General features: G+C 57.9%; 1 protein-coding gene across 2 annotated transcripts in view; it reads left to right on the forward strand.

The window, feature by feature from the left end:
• The window catches only part of PTPRN2 (protein tyrosine phosphatase receptor type N2), a 519894-nt gene that overhangs the window by 403053 nt on the left and 98786 nt on the right, over window positions 1–18055 (forward strand). For both annotated transcript variants that reach the window (XM_032482973.1, XM_032482974.1), the window contains one exon: window positions 11355–11567. In XM_032482973.1, the coding sequence (XP_032338864.1) occupies window positions 11355–11567 (213 nt within the window). The remainder of the gene's footprint in view (window positions 1–11354; window positions 11568–18055) is intronic.

An 18055-nucleotide genomic window follows, 5' to 3' on the forward strand; every position in this document is an offset into this window, starting at 1 on the left:
TCTGCGCCACCTTGGTGACTGAGGGACTGGACCGGGCTGCCCCTCGGGCCCCCGCCCATCCCATCCGAACAGGGTCCTCACACTTCGTTGTGGCTCCTGGTGATAGAGGGCGAGGAAAGCGAGAGGGGCAGGGAGGGTGGCCGCGGAGGCCGCGTCTTCGGGACTGGCCCGGGCTGCAGCGCTCGAGGCCAGGCCGCTCGTGGGCTCCCGGAGCCTCTTGGCGCGTCGCCGCGGGTTGGGAGTTGGCGCGGGTCAGCCGGCCGAGCGCTCCCAGAGGCGGCGCGCCGTCCCCGGACCCGCGAACCCCGCCGCCCATGTGCCTGGCCGACCCCAGGCCGGCGGCGAATGGGGGCGCGGCCGCAGCGGCCGTCAGACCTGAGCCCTCCCCGCCGCGCCCCGCGAGACACTGCGCTGGGCCGCGACGAAGACGCAGCGCCCGCGCTCACTTCCCCGATGTCCCAGGGCCCTATGACTGCAGCGGGCTCAGGCCGCGAGGGCCAGGCGCCCCGGTGCCCTTACGGCCGAGCGCGGGGCCCGGGCACGTCCCCCCTGCTCGCCCCGTGACTGGCGCGGGGTCTCCAGACCCCACGACGTCCCCAGCACCGCGGAGGCCAGCCCTCTCGCCCTGGAGAGGATTTCCCTGTCCTCCGCCCCTAGGGTTCTGAGACCCCCTCCACCCACCCAGGGCTGGGGAGTCCCCGGAACCCACCTACCCAGATATAAACGCACGCGCGCGCACACACACACGCACGCGCGCACACAGGCCGTTGCTATGGAGAGGCGGGTTCCCAGCCAGGCTGAGGGCGGCAGGTCCCCTCCCGAAGCCTCTCCTCCCTCCCAGCCCCTCTCTCCTCCATTCTACCCCCTCGCCCCACCAGGACTCCCCAGGTTCCCTCCCGCCTCCTCCGCGCACCCCCGTTCTCTCCACCCCTCTAGGGTCGGGCCAGGGTTCGCCCAGGAGGCTGGAGAGGTACGCCCAGGCCCCGGGAGCGCGGGCCGACCCGAGCCCCGTGGAGGGCTGCAGGGAGGGACAGAAACCTCGGCCAGTCGGATTTTTGGCCCCAGATGGCCGCCCCTGGCGCAGCGCGGGGCGTGGGCTCTGGGAGTGGGGGATCGGACAGCTCTCAGGGAGGGCGGACAGGTGGACAGAGGGCTGGGATCCGCAGGCCCTGCCCCGGCGGGAGGACGTGAGAGCCAGGGTGGCTCCCCTCTCCTGTCCTGACCGCTGTATGGGGACTAGGTGCGCCACGGTGGACAACCCGAGAGGAGCCGCAGCTCCCATTTGGTCTCCCCGGGACGCTTCTCGAAGCCCGGCGAGGCGGCATGGAAGCCTTCTGCCCCAGGCGAGCTCCGGCCCACTCAGGCCTACCGGGCCCGGGCTCTGAAGCGCTCAACTCCTGGCCCCTATAAATACCAAATAAAAGTAAATCTCGCTTAGGCCTTCGGTCCGAGAAAGGGAGTCCTTTGGACGCTTTTAGACAGGCGCTCGACGACGTCTGTTGGCGACCCCTTCCCCTGAGCCCTGGCCCGGGGGGCTGTGCACCTCTGTTTCCCGGAGAGACGCGCGACGGCGAGGCCCTCGGCGCGGGGCAGGCCTGGGGGCAGCGCCTGCGGGAAAGGAGGGCGGGGGAGCGGCTCAAGCTAGGCGGCGGGGCTGCCCGAGGTGGGGGCGGGGGCCGAGCTTGCCCAGCAGGGGCCGGAGCGGGCGCAGGGGCCGCCGGGTGTGGGCGGGAGGGGCGTCGGGTTAGGAGGGGCCGCCTTGCTAGGCGAGGGCCGCCGTCTCCAGCTGTCCCGAGCGCAGGAACAATGGGGAGGCGGTGGGAGAGGGGGACCGGGAGGAGGGCGCCAGGGTTTCCAGAAAAGGAGAAACTAAAGAGCTCTCCGCAGACTGTCATCTGCATGTGACAAGATCGCTCCCCGACTCCTTTCTTTCTTCCCCTTGTTCCTGCAGCTGTGGGCCGCGGAGAGAGCATTGTACACACAGATGTTGGGTTTCTGCTCTCCGCTCTCGGCTGCTCCGCGGGGGGCGCCGCGCACCGGGGGTGCCCCAACCTGTGGCTGCGAGCAGGGGTCCAGAGTGTGGGGAGGGAGAGTGTGGGAGAAAGGGCCGGGGGAGCGCGACGGGGCGGCGGGGAGCCGGCGGGAGGCCAATCACTGAGCCCTACGGGCCCGCTCGCCCCACCGCCCGCCCCTCAGGCCCCAGCTCGGCCTGTCGCGCCGCGGACCAGACTCCAACTCGCGCCCTGGGCCCGCGCTTGAGGTCAGGGAGCTTCGGGAGGCGCGAGCGCCTGGGAGCGCGGCCCTGTGACCCCGCTCCGCTCCACCTGCCGGCAAGGCCTTGGACCTGGGAAGACCGGGCAGAGCTCGATTTCCTCCTTTTCCCCGCCGCCTCAGTCAGCTTTGGGCTGGCGGCCGCCAGTTCGCCTGGACCGAACGGTGGCCAAGTTCTCACTAGTTCTCGCGTCTGGCAAGGCGCTTTGTACGCGCATTCGAGACCTAAATACTCGATCGGGATTCATGTCAAGGTGAGGGTTGAGGGGCATCAGTCGCTGGTTTGCCGGCGTAACTGCCTTGCTTCAATCTGGAAAGCGAGCAAAGGGCCCCGGGGCAAAAGTGTTCAAGCCAACTCGGAAGACGGCTTCGTCCTGAGGTTTTCTCTTGCAGGAGTTTCGACGCCCCCACCGCTCCCGAAGCAGAGGTCGCAGTAGGGCCGCGAGGGTTGACGCTTTTTGCCGAGTCCCCTCTCCCCCGAGCGCTACCCTGAACTTGCCCAGGATGAAGGCGATTCGAACGATGAAAGGGAGAAAGGCTGAAAAGAAAGAAAAGGCGAAGGCCCGGGCTGCCGCGCTGTACGAATGACTGACAAAGCCAATGTCCATTCATAGTCTCGGGCGGGAGAGGGTGTATGGAGAGCCGCGGCCCCTTAGCCAATTGCTGTCAGCAACATGTGGGGGGTGGGGGGGACATCGCTATAGCAACCGGTGGCTGGGCCGCGAGCCGCGCCGCCGCCGGCCGGGTGCGCGCCGGGCCGGATATAAGGCGGGGCGCGGCGGCCGCGCTGGATGGAGCTGCGCGCGCGGCCGGTGGCCCTGCGGGGACCGTCCCGCTCCCGTCCTCGCCGCGCCCTGACCCGAGCGCCTTGCCCCAGGCCGGGCCCGGGCGGAGCGCACAGAGCCCTGCCGAGCGGCAGAACAGAGCTGCAGGCTCCCGCGGGCTCGGAGATGGTGCCGCCGCCGCCACGGCCAGGTGGAGCCGCGGCGCGCGGCACCTTTGTCTCCGCCGGCTGCCCGAGAAGTTTGTGGTCAGAAGCAGGATGGCCCCGCTCGTCTGTGGCTCCGGCGCAGGGGAACGGCTGGCGGTGGTGATGGCGCCGCTGCTGCCCGCGGCCGCCGCGCCCCGAGGCCGCTCCGCCCCTCACACGTCCCCCTCTCCTCCGGCTTGGGCGCCCGGCGCTCGCCCCGCTGCAGGTAACCAGGGGCGCCGGCCGGGGTCGTGGGCACTGGTGGGGTCGTAGGAGAATGGACACGGGTTGGGTTGGGGGCGGGAGGGATCAAGAGGGACCGACCCACTGAGGGCATCAACCAGCGCATGTAGGCGATGGGGCGCGGAACTGGAGCCTGGGAAGGGCGGAGGGTACGCCTGGGGGAACTCGGATGGGCGACCAGGGCGTCGGAGAGCCCAGTCCAGGGGCTAACTCTGGCTCGCAGCAAGATGCCTGTCAAAGGCTCTGTATGGCTGGGGAGGTCTGCGTAGGAGGTCATCCCCCAAGTAGGCCAGGGGTGGACATCCCCAAGTGACCCGATTGGTGGCAGCTCTTCCTGGGCGCAAAGATTGAGAGGGGGTGCAATTGTCCCACCCCCTAGCGCCCCGAGGAGACTGCCGTGGTGAGGCTGGGGCCGCTGCCTCTCGGACTTCGCCCTGAGCCTGTCGCATCGCCAGCCACTCCGGGCAGTTCAGACCGTCAAGAGAGAGGGGGCGGAGTGGGGGGGCGAGGGCGCAGATGGGGAGGGTTGTGGGAGAAGATGAAGGACAGGATGAGCAGCAAGGGTGGAGAGAACCCATCGTGGGGCCATTTTCCTCCCAGCCCATTTTAGGGCGCTCTTCGCCCTCCTCACTCGGATCCGGGAGCATGCCTCGGTACTGTCGGGGTGTCTCAGTTAGAGGACACTGGATGGGCACTAGGGAGGACAATGTGAGAGGCGGGGGGGGGGCCGTGTGTAAGAGTGCAGGGTCCTCTGACCCCCACCCCCCAGCCTGCAGGAGAAACGCCTCGCAGTGGCCACCTCCCCTCCCCCAAAGGGAACCTGCGCTTTCTCAGCGCCCCCCCCCCCACTCCCCCAGGTGAGGCGGCCGAGTGCTCGCCAGAGAAACTTCTGCTGCAGAGCTGTTTGAAGGTGGGACTTCTTTCCTTCCTTCATTAACTGCCTATATGGTTTTGAACTGTGACCTGCTTGGAGGTTTTTGAGAAGCCTCGCTGGGGACAGTCGGGCATACCCCAAGTTAGGGGTTGAAATCTCAGCAGAACAGGCCTTTTAGAGCTGGAGAGAGACTCCCGCCCTTTTGTGTCATCAGTGCTCAGAGCTCGCCGCGCTCCCAGCTGGACGGCTGGGGAGGGTGGGGGTTGTGTCACAGTCGCCAGTGCCCACTGCACCCCTAAACGCACAGCCAGAGGGTGGCCAGAAGCACCGCGCGTGGCCCTGCTCCTGCCCACCTCCCTGTGTCCCGGGCCGACCCCTGCTCCAGCGCATCTTCGGGCTCTGGGGTCCATTTGCCCAGCTAAGTCCGCAGACAGTGGCCCCTGGTCGGCACTGAGGAGCCTCCCCGCCTTCGTCAAGGGCGCAGCGGGCCCAAGTGGCCTTCGCCAAGGCGGCCTTCTCTGAATGTAGGCAAGAGCAAAAGTGCGGGGAGGTGAAGGTGTGCGTGCAGGCGAGAGACAGACGCTCATTTCTTTTTGCCAACTCGGGAGGAAGGGCCCCCACGCAGCCAAGTACACCCCACTTGGTTACTGAGAGGGGTGACGAGGTGAGGCAGGGGGCCTTAGCAGCTCCCCGGATCCTGGGGTGCTCGACGGCGTCGTTGGGGACCTTGATCCGTGCCCCGCGGCCAGCGCGCTTTATGGCGGGGGAGGCTGGGACGAGGCATTGTCCCTGCGGGAAGCGGGCTGGGGCCGCTTGGGGACCCCCTCAGTGCTCTGAATGCCGGCGGCTCCCAGGAACCCTCGACCCTTTGTGTCCGGCGCTGCGGTCTGATCTTTCCGACCTCCGTGCAGATCTTGTAAATAAGAAGGGGGGGGGTGCTGGGCAGTAGCTGGGAGAAAAGCCCGGGCCTGCAGGGCGGGGAGGGGCCGAAAACGGCCGTGCACCTCGACCCACGGTCCCAGTGGCGTCGCCGCGGGGTCCTGACCCGCACCGCCGGACGAGCCTTTAGGATGCGCCTTCCGAGCCTCCGTGAAGGAGACCGAGCCAGACCCCAGTCCTGAGAAGGGCCTGGTTCCTGCGGAGGGGAAACTCCCTCCAGAGCACGGGCTACCCAGGCCGCGCTGGCCCCGGGGGCGCGCGCCGGGGTCCTGGCGGCCTCGGGGCAGACGTGCACCAGCCGCGCGGGCCCGGAGCGGCGCTTCAAGTTTATTGGCCGAGTTTGAGTTTGGGAGCCATAAAAATGCCGGCAGTGAGTCTGAAAGATGGCTGGGGCCGGCTTTCTGCTGGGGGCCGAGCAACTTCGCTGTGTTCTCAGAGTCGCTCACTCTCCTCCCGGAGACGATTTTCTGTTTATCAGGCTCTGCTGAAAATTAGTGCACACGGGGGTGCCTCTCCCACTTTAAACATAAATATCGTAAATCTTCCCTGATACCTTAAAACAGAGTATTTCCCCAAAAGTGATGTTCTAGGAGTGCTTAAAGATGCAAACACTGTATAACCTTTTGTGCACCTACTTTTATGCCTATGCCAGGAAAAGGCTTCACAAATAACCTCCTTTAAAACAGCATATCCCCACTTATCTTCATTAAAGTTTGTATTTAAGAATAATTATTTCTTGGAGATTGCTTTCTTTTGCTCATACAGGCTTTTTTTTTTTTTTTGGCTACTTGAATGGCAGATTTGCAAGTACAATTTCATCTGCACAGACGAACAATAGCCTTCAGTCGCACAAAGGATTTCTCCCACCCTGAATTCAGACTGCAATGCCTCTTGCTCTGATAATAGCTTCTGAAAAGATTTTGTAATGCAGAGAATTAATACATGATTATTTCCGCCTGACTTCTCTCATTTATTAGAATTCTGTGGCAAGTTCCAAATTAAAAATAGTCCGGTTAACAGCTTTAAAAAATACTTTTGAAATATTTTAAGACCCCCCCCTTCATATTTTTAAAGTCTGATCATTCCTATGGCCCCAAAACTGTTAATATTTTTGATCAGCTTTACAGTGATAGTTAACTACGTTTTAGTAAATATATTTTAGCATGAAATTTCCAAGTAATTCCAAGATGATTTATCTGGAAAACCAAAGACAGATTTGTTTTAGCAACTCATTAGTAGTCTCTAAAATTAATTTCTGAATTTTACAGGGAAAGGGGGCTTCATAATTATAGTAACATAGAAGTGCAGAGGAACACAGGATGAGCCTTGGTTTGCAAATCACATTCATTAGAAATGATACAAGTGAAAACACTGATCTTGGAAGTTTAATATCAGTGAAGGTGCATGCCTGTGCCCATAGGTTTTGGTACAAGTGTATTTTAAATTGAAGTCAGTGACTTAGATGACGCATTGCTCTTGCTAATTGGTTTCACTGCACAGCCCTGGGAAAATACTAAATTTTCCTACCTGTCAACAGATATTTTTACCATAAAGTTTTGTATCTGTGTGGCTGCCTCCGTTCTCACAGACAAGTTTGGGTATAGAATGTTCTTTTTTTCTTCTTTCTTCTTTTATTTTAAGCTTACCACATGGACAGTTTAAAAAAAATTTTTGAAGATATTTTGCCATAAATGGCTCAGAAGATAATGTAAAGGAAGCCTCAAGCACCTTCACGTATAAGTACAAATCAAAGTAGTTTAAATAGGTCAGATTTAAATGCCTAGATTCTAAGAGCAATTCCACTGATTGTCTCTGTGGTCACACGAGTATTTCCAATCACAGCTTCTGCAATACATTATATTATAAATTCAAGGAGCTGCAGGTGGAGGTGGTTGAGTGGAAGAAATATGCAATATTGTACTTTACTCTCAAGATACATCTGATCTGATATAAAGTTGACTTAACTATTCCTAATCATTTTTGAAATCACACTTTTCCTGCAAGTCAGCATTAAGTGCTTGTATGTGAGCCTCCTGCATCCTGGGGTGCACAGACACCCTGAGCTCCTCTGTGACCAGGCTGCTCGGAGTCGCTGCTGCCTCCTCGGTCTTCCCCCTCACTCCTCCCCTGCTCCAAACTTTCTGTGAGGCGAGCCACCGCTGTACAGAGGAGGCATTCCGCTTTTAAAAGACGCCTGACTGTAAATGTCAAAGTCATAAATATTTAAACATTATTTTCTTTCAATTTCCAGTCAAGACTGACAGGATGCCTCTGATTAGTCAAGGGCTCTCTGCAGGGCTCAGCCCCAGGATGAGACCTCAGGAAAGCACCTGTAGTTCCTGCCCCCAGCCTTGGGGAGCAGGCGCCCCGGTCACTCCTGGGCAAGGTGGCGGATGACTCGCTTTCAAGCAAAAGCAGACACTTCTTTCTTCTAAAGCTTCTGGTTAGCAGGGGTTTTCAGGTAATTTTTTTTTAACTCCATGAAATAGAAACATAAAATAATCGTAGTTATTTACACTCAATCACTATGCCAAGTAGGGGAGTTCACTCTCTTAAAACACACACACACACACACACACACACACACACACACACACACACACACACACGAAGACTATCTGTGAATGTCTTGTTTCTTCCGGATTCCTGAGACCTGACCTGCAGCCCACAGGTTTTCCTCCTCGCTTGACCCTCCTGCCAGCACTAGGTAGGACGCTGGAGTCACTGAAGGGGGAGCCCAGAGAAGAGTGACTTTTCAGTTTCCAACTGAGCTTGCCCGAGGGCCAGCGTGGGGGGGGGGGGGTCCCAGCCAGGCCCTAAGACCCTGCGACCTCAACGTCAGAGTGGTCAGAGCCCTCACCATTCCTCTCTACCCAATTTCTCTCCCCTCCCGATCAGACCACTTCTTTCCCCCGCCATTTCCAACTGTCCCTGCCGTTCAGGCCCCGAGGTGACCCGGTGCCCACAGTCCCCAGCCTCACTGGACTCTCCCCTGGCTCCAGGAGGGCCTCCTTGAGGGTGGGCTGCGGGAGGTAAGCCTGGGCGGCTCCCACCCAGCCTAGGGACCACTGTCACACCTTCTCTGCCGGGCAGTGGAGTGCTGACGAAGCCAAAGAAAATGGAATTCAGTGGGCATAGGGTCCCGTCCTCTTCCCTCCAGGAGCACCTGGGACCCAGCAGGGGCGGGGCAGCTGCCAGGAGGCAGAGCTGGCCCAGGGAGGAGGGACCCGGGATCTTCAGGCAGTAGCTCTCCTTGACATTTTTCTTTGACCTCTGAGTAAATTCCAAGCGCGCAGCTGGGGGCAGCCAGGCAGGCCCCGTTCCGCTCCCCTCCCGGGCTGAGCGCATCGCGGGTCACAGTGACCCTCAGTTTCCAGCAACGACGACCCAGCCGGCCTGGCTGCTGCGCCTAACCTGTCCAGCCTCCCTGGGAAGTGCTTCGGCGCGGCCTCCCAGGTGAGCGCCCAGCCAGAGTCTCTCCTGCCGCCTCAGATCTGGGCCAGGGTAACGTGTAGGCACCGCCACCGGCCTCCTCCGTGGGGCTCATGCGCGTTCACGGCCTCTCACCTAGAACCGAGTGACAACCAGGCTGCGTTTGTGTCCCTTGCCGGGAGAGCCAGCGAGTGCCCAGCGCGGCAGAACCCCGCGCCCAGCCGGATGGGGCCTCGCTCCGAGTCTTGGTCCCCTGCGTTCGTGAGCGGCCGCCTGTCGGGTGCGCACGGAGGTGTCTGCCACACACCGAGACACTGTGCGTTCCCTCGGAGCCAAGCTGCTCACCGCATGCGTGTGCGCTTCACGTCGCCGGGCTGGAAGGTTCGGGAAGTCCCTGTTCCCAGGCGCAGTCAGCCACGTGGGCGCGCGGGGTCCTCCCGACGCCTGGGCGGGACCCTCTAGGTGGGGGCGCGGGGACGCGCCCGGGCGGGGAGGGGTGGGGGCATGCGGTGACGGCCAGGCGGGCGGGGCGGGGTGACAGAAGGACAGCCCCTCCGTCGGCCGCGCCCCCTCCATTGTTGTCCTCTCTGCTCAGTCTACCGAAGCTCGGAGCGGCTCCGGGGCCCGGGTGTGGATTTGGGCCTCTCTCCGGGAGCCGAGGGGGCAGTTGAGGGGGATGGGGGTCTCCGGCGGCACGGGAACCCGGGCGGCGGCCGGCCTGGACTCTCAGGGGAGCGTCCTGGGCGGGTCTGGACAGCCCCCCGCCCGGCCCCGAGGGCGTGGAGAGAGGCGCGCTCGCCTTCAACGCGCCGCGGGCGGACGGGCGCGAACCACCGCACGGCCCGGGAGCCGGGAAGGGAGGCGGGGTGCCGGGCGCCCTCCCCGCCCGCACGGGTCTCCGAGGCCTCGGTCGGCCCCTCGTGCTTATTTCTGTGGCTTTGGCTCTCGGCGCGGGCGGGGACAGGGTGCCGAGGGGAGCAGGGCAGCGGGGATGGGAGCCTGCAGCCTTTGGGGTGACTTCTTTCTGGAAGCGGCTGTGTGGGCCGAGGAGAAAGGCGCGAGGGGAGGGGGGAGAGGGGACGGGGAGGGTCTCCCGCCTCGCCCAGGGCCGGCCCGGCCCGGCCCGGGGGCTCGGCGCCCCGCTCCCCCTACCCAGCCGGTGCGTCCCGGGCCCCTCCCCCCCGCCCCTCCCTCCGCGCCGCCCCCCGCCCCCCTCCTTCATCCCTCCCGCCGCTGGCGAACCTGCCGTCCTCTCGGAGCCGCGCATCCAGGCAAGAAAATCCGGCGTCTTTTCTCATTTCACCCGCGTTTCCATTAACCCAGTCCCGGCACCAGCTAATCCGCGGCACCGAAGGCAAAAGGAGGCTAATTAATGACCAGCTTTTCCAGTCAAGACCGGCGATAATTGCTTTGGTGGCCTTTATGATTACAAGATAAAAATGGCCCGGCCTGACATAAGAGGCCCTGTGTACACTCGGAGACGGGAGGAAATGAAGAGTTGGGAGGCTGAATACGGAGCAGAAAATTACCAATAGAAGAGAGATAATGAATAGGCCGGCCAGGCATTCATGGGGAAAAGTCCATTTTGTCACCACGCGGAATTAGGCGGCGGAGGGAGTCTGCTAATTGCGCTCATCTTGTAGCCGCCGGGCTGAGGCGGGGGCGCGCGCCTCCATTCCCCCCCGAGCGGTCGTGGAGGGCTGTGCTGGCCGGAGTCGCTTCCGTCTTCCCCTGGCGTTTTTAATTGTTGCTAATATTCCTCATAACCAAGCTAATGAGGGCGAGCGCTCTGCAACTTTGTGCACACGGAGACTAGTGAACCGCCCCGAAGGACCTTCCCACCCCCACCCCCCCGAAGCCTGAGCATCTGGTGGACGGGCTCCCTCACCTCTTACCCGCCGCATCCGCATCCGAGAGGTGAACTCCCGGGCCATCGTGTTCCCACGTCTCGCAGCTCCTTTCAGGGGGAAAGTGCAGAGGTGCGACGTGCGGGGGTCTGGGCTGCGGGGCAGCCCCGCGTGGAGAGGGGCCCAGGTCCGTGGACTGTACCGGGGGACGTGCCTCGGAAGGCAGGCCGAGGGCCTTCCAGGGCGGCACCTCCCTGCAGTGTTACCGAGAGTATTAGCAAGACACCTCAAGCCGGGCTGGACTCGTTCCACTTCTGCTGCTACTTTTAGCCACAGCGGCTCTGGCACCCATTCAGCACCCCCCCTCCCGCCCGCTCGCTGGTTTGCATGCTGGGTCTGGGCACCTTGCTGTGTTATTTCCCTCCCACCTGCTAAGAGGAAGAGGTGAGCGCTGTGTTTTACTTAAGGCAGTGAATTAGCTGCCCAGTGCTGGATATTGTTAAGTTTGAGAAACAGCAGCCTTTTAAAGCGAGGGAAAAGTGATGCCTTCAACGTGCCCTCTGAAAACATGGCGGTCTGTGGTGCGCTGCTTGGAAGGGACTCTGGCGGCGGGTCCTAGGGCTGCGTGTCTGGGCCGCCCTTCGGCTGCTGCTTTGGTGCCCGCCCAGGGCTGTTGTGCTGTGCGCAGCTTCACTTCTTAGGTTGCTGTTTGCAAAGGATGGTTTTCTGGAGCTCCTGAATCGCTGGGTACTCACATGCCCCCTCTCCCGTTCCGCAGAGAAGCAAACTCAGGCTCCTGCCTCATCAGGCAGAGCAGGACGACTCCGCCAAGTTCATCGTGCTCACCCTGGTCTCCATCGTGGCCGTCGTGGGGGTCCTCCTGGCATCCAGCGTCTTCTACTGCCTGCGCCACAGCTCTCACCACAGGCTGAAAGAGAAGCTCTCGGGACTCGGGGGTGGCCCGGGCCCAGATGCGCCCAGCGCCTACCAGGTAAGAAGTGCCTTTCCTCAGCGCTGTCTCAGGTGCACTTGTCCTGGAGCAGACGTTGGACTCCCCTCCGGCCCCTCCCCCGGCCCCAGCAGTTCATTTATTCCTAGTTTGGGTTCTCCTGTGATGACGATGTGAAACTTCTCATTAGCATTCATGTAAATACCTGGCAACCATAGTTTTCCTGCTTTATATTAATCTTATGCTGTTCTTGGATAGTCTCGTGTTAGCTGTGAAAGCGAGTTGCTAATTAGAAATGTGGGGGGAAGTGTACGCTACATGAATTATGTATTACTTGTATCTTCCTTAGTTTGGCCAGTATTAATTTTAAAAAAGTCAGAGTTGCAAGATAAATTGGCTGTGTAGATGTTTGAAGATGTCTCTGAAATCACTGACTTCCTCGGGTCTTCTGTGAAAAGACCCTCCCACCTGCTCTGTCGCCGCCCTCACTAGTATTTGGATAAGTGAAGTAGAACGCTGATAAATGGAAAGTAAACCAGCAGTGACTTCAGGAGAGCAGTGGGGGCAGCTGTGTCCTGGGGATTCGAGAGACCAGACGCACCTGGAAACACGCTGGACACCAATGAGAGTGGGAGGAAGGCAGGTTCAGACCAAACTGGACATTTAAAAAAAAAATCGCAGAATGTGTGGAAGTTCTGCAGCAAACACTTCAGTGTTAATAACGTTCTGTAATGAAAACATACCTTTGGTTGTAACAGCAGTGCAAGCCTAGAAAATATACAAGTCAGGGCATCTGATTTCTTTTAACTTAAAATATAATTTAACTCCAAGAACATTAATCACCATTTTTAAAGTTCAGTCAGTATATTTTGTAGAAGATTTTCTCCCATTGGAGTAGATTCTTTGTTTTCGCAAGTCACATGATTATGATGTGGAATATGTTATGTAAATAATGCATCATGTCTGACAGTCACATCTAAGTTAAATATTATCATTCTGTCATCCCAGTACACCACTGGGGGTGGGGGGCTCAAGCTCTTTCTAGAACCTGCCCCCCAGGTGTTGTGAGAGGTGCCCTCCAGGAGTTGTCTGAGAGCCACCCTGACCCTGTCTCACATAAGGAGCTGGGCTATATTTATAAAATTGCTCTGCTTAAAATAGACCAGGAGAGAGCATTTTTTTTCGTGTTTCAAAATTCTTGGTGGTGGTGTTGAACGAAGAAAACTCTAGTTTTCTGGAAGAAGTCACAAGCCTGGCCAGTATGATCTTTTCTTATAAAGAAACAGCAGCTTTCAAATGTGTGGGAGATGGCATTTCAGTCACAGAGTGAGCTTAGCTTCAAAGCAAAAGAAAAATCACGTTTGAAGAAGAAGCCTGGGAAAAATGTCACATAAACTAGTAAGAATGTACCCAGAAATCCTATTGAGCAGGGACCATCAGTGCAGGATGCCGGGTCTTCTGGGCCACGTCTGTGCCAGGACATAAATAAATTATCACACCAGTTCTGTTCCGTGTGCAAGAGATGGGAGATCATTACGGGGGTAGGTTTTTAGAAAGCATAGCATCCTTTGATACACTTTGAAATTCGAATATAAAATATTGATAGAAAGGGAAGGTTGGACTTGCATGCAGAAACGGCTCATTCTGACAAAAGTGCATGTTGCAAATGCGTACTTAGAACTGAGTTTGTGATAATTAACAGGAAAAAAAAGCTTCCCCGTGACAGCTCTAATTAATAGTATCTGTAATTAAAATCATGCCCTTCCAGCAGGAAAACTGTTTGAATTTCTTGGAGTGACCTTTACGCTGTCCCTCCTGGGGGCACGGTGGCTAAGTTGATATTGATTTTATAATGAGCTCTGGTTTGTTTAATAAGAATCTGTAATCTAGACAATAAATGAAATGTGTGCTTTTCTTCAATCCAGACTAATAAAAAAGGGAGAAAGTACAGGGGAAAAAAAACTTTTCCTTTAAAAATATGCATGGAAATTTGGAAATGAGACTGTTGTAAAGATTTTCTGGTGGGCTGCATTTTGAAATCAGCGCAGAAGACCTTTGGGGGTGCTGCTTGACTAGATGTGGAGGTTTCCAGCGTCAGAGAGGACTGTCCCCTGGTGAGAGCATGGTGGCTCCGGGCTGCTGTGTTATTTTGGCTTGGCTGAGCGGGGCACACTCAGCGAGTGGAGATGGGGGTTTCACGAGTTTTAGCTCTAAATTTAGCTGAGTCATGGGTTAAGGAGGGTGAAAGGATAGTTCCACGTACAGGGGTTCACGTGCGCAGACGGAGCAGGTATCAGTTCACTGACGTGCCAGGACCTTTCTAGAGCTGCCACAGACCCAAGTTTAAAAGTCTGTCTGAAGAGTTTTTTTGAGTATTTCAAATGTAAAATAACAATTTGGGGAATAGTATCTAGTTGCTTCAATGCTTCATTTCAAGACATCGAACTTCTGCACTTTGCTAACTCTGTGATGCAGGGAGTTTGCAGACAGACCTCGTCACCCTTCTCAGCACTGGCCACGAGGAAGACCGAGCAACTTGATACGATGCTTTCTTCCTTTTATGGAGATGTGATGGAAATATTCCATTCATTTTATAAAGGTTTCTGTGTAAGTTGGGGTAGAAGTTAAGTGACCTAGAGATGACAGAACGGTGGGTGCAGAGTCATAGTTTCACTGACATCAGAGTCCGAGGTCACCCTTTAAAGACAGAACTAACATTCTTACACGGGGAGAGTCGGTGGAGAGGGAGGCTCGGGGCTGGTGTTCTGGAGAACGGACCAGCGCCTTCTTCCCAGAGAGTCAGCAGAGGACCCGCGTGTCCCAGTTACATGGCACAGCAGTGGTGTCGTTGCAAGACTCTTCTAGCGGGAAGGCCTCCTCTGGTTGACCCTTCATGAAGCATGGGTCGACTTAGCCCTTAGATGTGCGCCTGCTAATGTCCGCGCCCTGAAGTCGCCGGCCGTGCGTGCAGGCCCCCGGCGTGTGCGTGGTCGGCGGTGTGGGGGGTGGGGGCCACTGGGCCCCCGGCGTGTGCGTGGTCGGCGGTGTGGGGTGAGGGGCCGCGGGCCCACGGAACCCTCCTAATAGCGGGCTTTCCTTAAGTTGTTTCAACACAGTGAGCAGTTTGCAGTATTAGCTTCTCATGCAAACGTGTTTACACCTTTTTCCGTTTCTCCCTTAAAATAGAACTACTTCAGAGACAGAGCTAGCATTTCAAAGATTTCTTGGTTTACACGTGCGCGTGTGCGGGTTTTGTCTGCTTCGCCTACTGGGGAATCAGAGCTCCCTGGGTAGACGCTTGCACTTTAGCACTTAAGGAGCCGCCAGTCTCGCCAGGTTACCTGTGGACGTTCAGCTAGCTCACACGTGCCAGGGTCAGGTGTGTTAACTTTCTGAAGAACTGAAACCCATTTTTAAAGCTCGTGTTTCAATGGAATACCGCCACCAAACTTTCCCCCCATTGCTTTAGTGAATGTTATTTTTTCCTCCTAAACAGATAAACATAATATGTTTGGATTAAACCTGTACTTCATTATTGAAAAAGCCAGGTTCTTTGCTTTTGGTCTTTCTCCCCCAAGTTGGCGTGTCATGCCGCATCCGTGTTACCTGCACTCGTGAGCGCGCACGGAGGTGGCGCGTGCGCACTGAGCTGTGGTGCTGGGTGAGCAGCGCGCTGTGCACGTTTGCCGGGAGGTGTCCCACTTCTGCGGAAGGTGATTGGGCAAAACTGTGCAGAAACAAGTCGTTAGATGGTTAGAAGACGTTCCCCGCCTTTTCCTCTCCGAGTCTCTTTGAATGTTGCGTGCGTGTCTCTGAGGCTTTGATCATCTCAGAGCAGCAACTCGCGCATCCTGCCGGCCCCTCTCCCTTCCCGCGCCGGGGCAGAGGCTGCTGCGGAATTTTCAGCAGGGCCTCTTTTGATAGTTTATTCCACAATACCCAGCGGGCTCCCTTGTTTTTGGAGGCTCTGGAACCAGACCTGGAGGAGGGGCGGCGGTGGGCGCGGGACCTGTAAACAGCCACCCAGCGCCCCTGCCATTGCTGGAAGCTGCTGCTCCGATGCTCCAGCGCCTGACCGCTCACCTGTGAGCCAGGAGGACTGGGCTGGCCACGGGGACGTGCCCCAGGCTGGCTTTGCTCCTGGCTTTTGAATTAGGGGGCCTTCTCCTGGCTGCATTGACTCTTCTCTGCTTGGTGTATCGCTGGTCGCAGAAACGTTTCCCGATTTGGGTGAAAACCTGTGACATCGCTTGCGGCTTCGTTGATCCCACCGCAGGTTCGCACGCCGGCCCTTCCTGTCTTGGTCGGCTGTGTGTCTTAGAGGGCCTTTGCTTTGCTTTATGTTTAAATTTTCAAATCAGAAGAATTTTTTTTTTTTTGGCGAGTTTCCAGTAAGCAGAATCTATCCTGTTTTAAAAATGAAACGCTGCCCTAAAATGCTACTCAGCACCGTCTCCGTGTGCTGCCACCTCGTCAAGCTGGAGAGCTGGGTTAGAGTTGTGCAGATTCTGCCTTTGCGGGAGGAGCTGACAGCACCAGTGTCTGCAGGTGGACTTCCGTGGAAACTCTCCAGGTTCCGGCTGCTTTTGCAGGTGTGCGTGTTCCGTCTGGTCAGGTAGCAGCCAGGTGGCCTTCCTGTGCTCTGTGACCCCAGAACAGGCCTGGGCTCCCCTACACACAGTCAGTGCCACGTTGCTATCCGGGGGGTGCTCCTAGAGGCAGCCTTGGGAGAACCCAGGAAAACTTGCTCACCTTTTCAGTGAGGGGAGCGAAGGGACCCATCAGCCCTGGGGGTGTCCGGGCCTGCTTTTCACATGTGCGTTTGGTGTCAGGTGATCAGTATCAGAGCCGACAAGCTCGGCTGAACCTTCCAGAGATCTTTCCACTCTGGGTCCGAGCATGTTTCTGGAAGACGTGAATTTGTAGCATGTTTTCCTCCTAAATCTTAAATTTTCCAGCACGCAGTTTCCAAAAGCAACAACGACTCTCTCATTCTCTGGTTTCTGTACAACGTGTTTCCTCAAAAATAGCTCCTGAGATTTGGAAATAGATCTTCCAGGGGAGGCTGAAGTCTGGAACGATTGCCAGGGAAATGGCTAAGCATACAAAGGAAACATGTTGCCACCCTAATATAGCCAGGCACTCCCCCGATCAGACAGAGACAATTAGCTCAGACTTAATAAAAAATAACAGGCCACTCAGTGAGATATTTGGAAAATAAAAGATTGGAACGTCTAATGCTGAGAAGCCCGAGGCCTGGAGTCCATGGCTTCCTCCGGATGCTGAGTTACTTGCGCTGATCTGTTTGCGTTTTCGTGGTGTGGCCGTGCATCTGGGTTTGACGTGAAGACCTGTTTCTCAAGGAAGGCCAGGAAGCTGGGAAGCGTCTTCCCTCTTCTGTGTCTGTGCCGGGGGCTTCTCCTGGGTTCTCTCGTCTTGTCCTAGAGTGACCCAAAGGGAGCACATGTCCCTGAGCGGGAGCTCCGTGTGCTCACACGGCTGCCAGGTGAGGGCGGTGTGGGAGGTGGGCAGGGCAGGTGCCCCATTTACTCTGCTTCCGTCCAGGGCATGTTCTAGTCTGCTTGCCCGGCTCACTGTCTGAGTCAGGGAGCAATTCCATCCTGCCAAAGCCAGAGGGGCGCGTCTGATGGCGCCCTGCACCCAGGAAGGCTCTCTGAGCCCCCCGCCCTGGTGCCCTCATCCTCAGCCACCAGCTCCTGTGAATGATGCCCACAAAGGGGCTTTGAAAGCCTTGCCTGGCCACACCATATGGCCACTCCCAGCAGTCAGGGCCTCCTTATACACGTGGAGAAAGAGGCATGGGAGAAGGTGTGACTTGTCCCCGGCCTACGGCCTGCGGGGGAGGGGGCAGAGCTGAACTGGGCATTTCAGCCCCAGACGCCCAGAGAGTGGGCCCGCTGGCTGGGGACCCTCAGCAGACGGGACAGGACCTTCTCTGGTCTCAAGCTCTGGTGGCCCCTCCCCCCCCCACCCTCCTCGTGGTGACAGGCGCTGCAGGAGACTGAGGAAAGACTGACACCACGTCTCTGCTCTTGATAATTTCAAGTAGCCAAGGCGTTTGCCATAAAACCACGTGAAGCCCAGTGAGCAGCACAAGAAGCCAGCGATGGTGAAGAGGTGGCTAGTGTGGTGCGGAAATCAGATGGGTTCAGGGTCACAGGGAGGAGCCCTGAGCCCACGGGTGGATGGAGGCTGCATGGGGTCCCCGGAAAGGAGGGACCTGCGGGTAGATGGGGGGACAGACATTCCAGGCAAGAGGATGGACTCAGGCACTGGGGGTCCTCACCACTGGGCGACAGACTCCACCAGGACAGGCCTAGGGAGCAGGGACCGGAGGCAGGAAAGCTGGGAGCGGCTGCAGGGACCATGCAAGGACCGCTCCCAAGATCCCAGGCAGCCTTCCAAGCCCGGGCATCGGCACCAAGGACCACGGTGTCCTCTGAGGATTTCAGCTCTCCCTGGGGCTGGCAGTGGCTCCGTGGACAAGGCTTTAGTCTCCCCCACATGTG

This window comes from Camelus ferus, chromosome 7, assembly GCF_009834535.1.
Source record: "Camelus ferus isolate YT-003-E chromosome 7, BCGSAC_Cfer_1.0, whole genome shotgun sequence".
Taxonomy (NCBI): domain Eukaryota; kingdom Metazoa; phylum Chordata; class Mammalia; order Artiodactyla; family Camelidae; genus Camelus; species Camelus ferus.